At 37.2% G+C, this 1,587-nt stretch overlaps 1 protein-coding gene across 1 annotated transcript; it reads left to right on the top strand.

The window, feature by feature from the left end:
- Positions 1 to 730: 730 nt before the first annotated feature.
- On the top strand, positions 731 to 1,090 carry LOC100466933 (histidine triad nucleotide-binding protein 1-like). The gene has a single exon (XM_034663829.1). The coding sequence runs from the start codon at positions 731 to 733 to the stop codon at positions 1,088 to 1,090; it is 360 nt and encodes a 119-aa protein (XP_034519720.1).
- The last annotated feature ends 497 nt before the right edge of the window (positions 1,091 to 1,587 follow it).

Below are 1,587 nucleotides of genomic sequence, written 5' to 3'. Positions count from 1 at the left end.
CACACCCTATTATAACTACTTATTTCATCTTATTTCTCCCCACTGGATTGCGGGTTCCATGTTTGTAGGAATTTTGTCTCTTCCATTCACCAAGGAACCCCCTGTGACTAGCAGTCTAGCATAAAGCAGATAAGTTTTGATTGTACTGCTGAACTAATAAAAGTAGACATGAAGACATTTTCTTGACCTTACATGTTGAGTTGACCCTTGAATGATGTGAGGCTTAGAGGCACTGACTATCCTGCACAGATGAGAATTCATGTATAATTTTTCACTCCTTAGAAACTTTCCCAAAAGCCTACTGTTGACCATAAGCCTTAGTAATAACATAAACAGTCAATTAACACATAATTTTGTACGAACTATATATGTAATCTTAGAATAAAGTAAGCCAAAAAAAAGAGAAAATGTTAAGAAAAAAAATCATAAGAGAAACTATATTTATAGCACTGTAACATAAAAAATCTGCATGTGAGCAGAACTGTGTGAAAGTAGATGCATACAATTCAGAACGGTGTTGTTCACGGGTTAACTCATGGAAGCTTTGGGAATCAGCAAATGGACTTGATGAAAGGAAAATAATAACCAGCATTTCCTGAATCTTTGCCATATTCCAGACTGTGGCACATTGGGAATATTGTATCCTAATAACTCTAGAGGGTAGACTTTTTGGGAAAAATAAAAAAAGACTAAGCTTCTCCTGGGGTAGCTACACAGAAGAAAGGCCAAGATGGCCAATGAGTTTGCCAAGGCCCAGGCCAGGTGGGCTGGCAAAGACACAGTTTTCAGGAAGACCATTCACAAGGAAATCCCAGCCAAAATCATTTTTGAGGATGACCAGTCTCTTGCTTTCCATGACCTTTTCCCTCACGCAACAACACATTTTTTGGTGATACCCAGGAAACATATATCCCAGATCCCTGTATCAGAAGGTGATGATGAAAGTCTTCTTGGACATTTAATGATGGTTGGCAAGAAATGTGCTGCAGATCTGGGCCTGAAGAAGGGTTATCGAATGATGGTGAAGGAAGGTGCAGATGGGGCACAGTCTATCATGTTCATCTCCATGTTTTTGGAGGTTGGCAGATGACTTGGCCTCCTGGTTAAGCATGTTTTAAGGGATAATTTTCTCTTCTCTAGGCAATGCCCAACATTCGCAAGTTCTAATATGTTAAACAATACACTTATTTTTGCCTGTGTTTGGAGAGATTAAGGAAATAATTTTTAAAAACCCATACATAAAAAAAAGATAATGTTGTATGGTTTATAGGGTTTTTTTTAAAGGACTAAAACATAAAGATTTCAAGGAAATCTCCCTGTTCTTATAACTACTTAGAAGCAAAGCCAAGATTCAAACTCAGATCTGCTTAACTTCCAATACTGAGAGCTTTATCAATATATTGAATATTCTTGAGCTATATAGAATGACCTACTGTAACAAGATGCAATTTAAAGAGGAAAAAAAAAAAGTAGGCTTCACGTTTTGATACTCCAGTACTCCAGTGCAGAAGTAAGAAGGAGGACTGGTAGAAAATCATATGGAAAAAAAACTGTCAAAAGCAAGCAGAATTTGAGACAGCAATACAA

The sequence above is a fragment of the Ailuropoda melanoleuca genome, chromosome 7, assembly GCF_002007445.2.
Source record: "Ailuropoda melanoleuca isolate Jingjing chromosome 7, ASM200744v2, whole genome shotgun sequence".
Lineage (NCBI taxonomy): Eukaryota > Metazoa > Chordata > Mammalia > Carnivora > Ursidae > Ailuropoda > Ailuropoda melanoleuca.
The sequence above is the reverse complement of the archived record's forward strand: the minus strand, read 5'-3'. Positions and strand labels throughout refer to the sequence as shown.

Excerpts from the sequence above, each read along its gene's own strand:
- LOC100466933 (XM_034663829.1), top strand. The coding sequence starts at position 731 with ATGGCCAATGAGTTTGCCAAGGCCCAGGCCAGGTGGGCTGGCAAAGAC.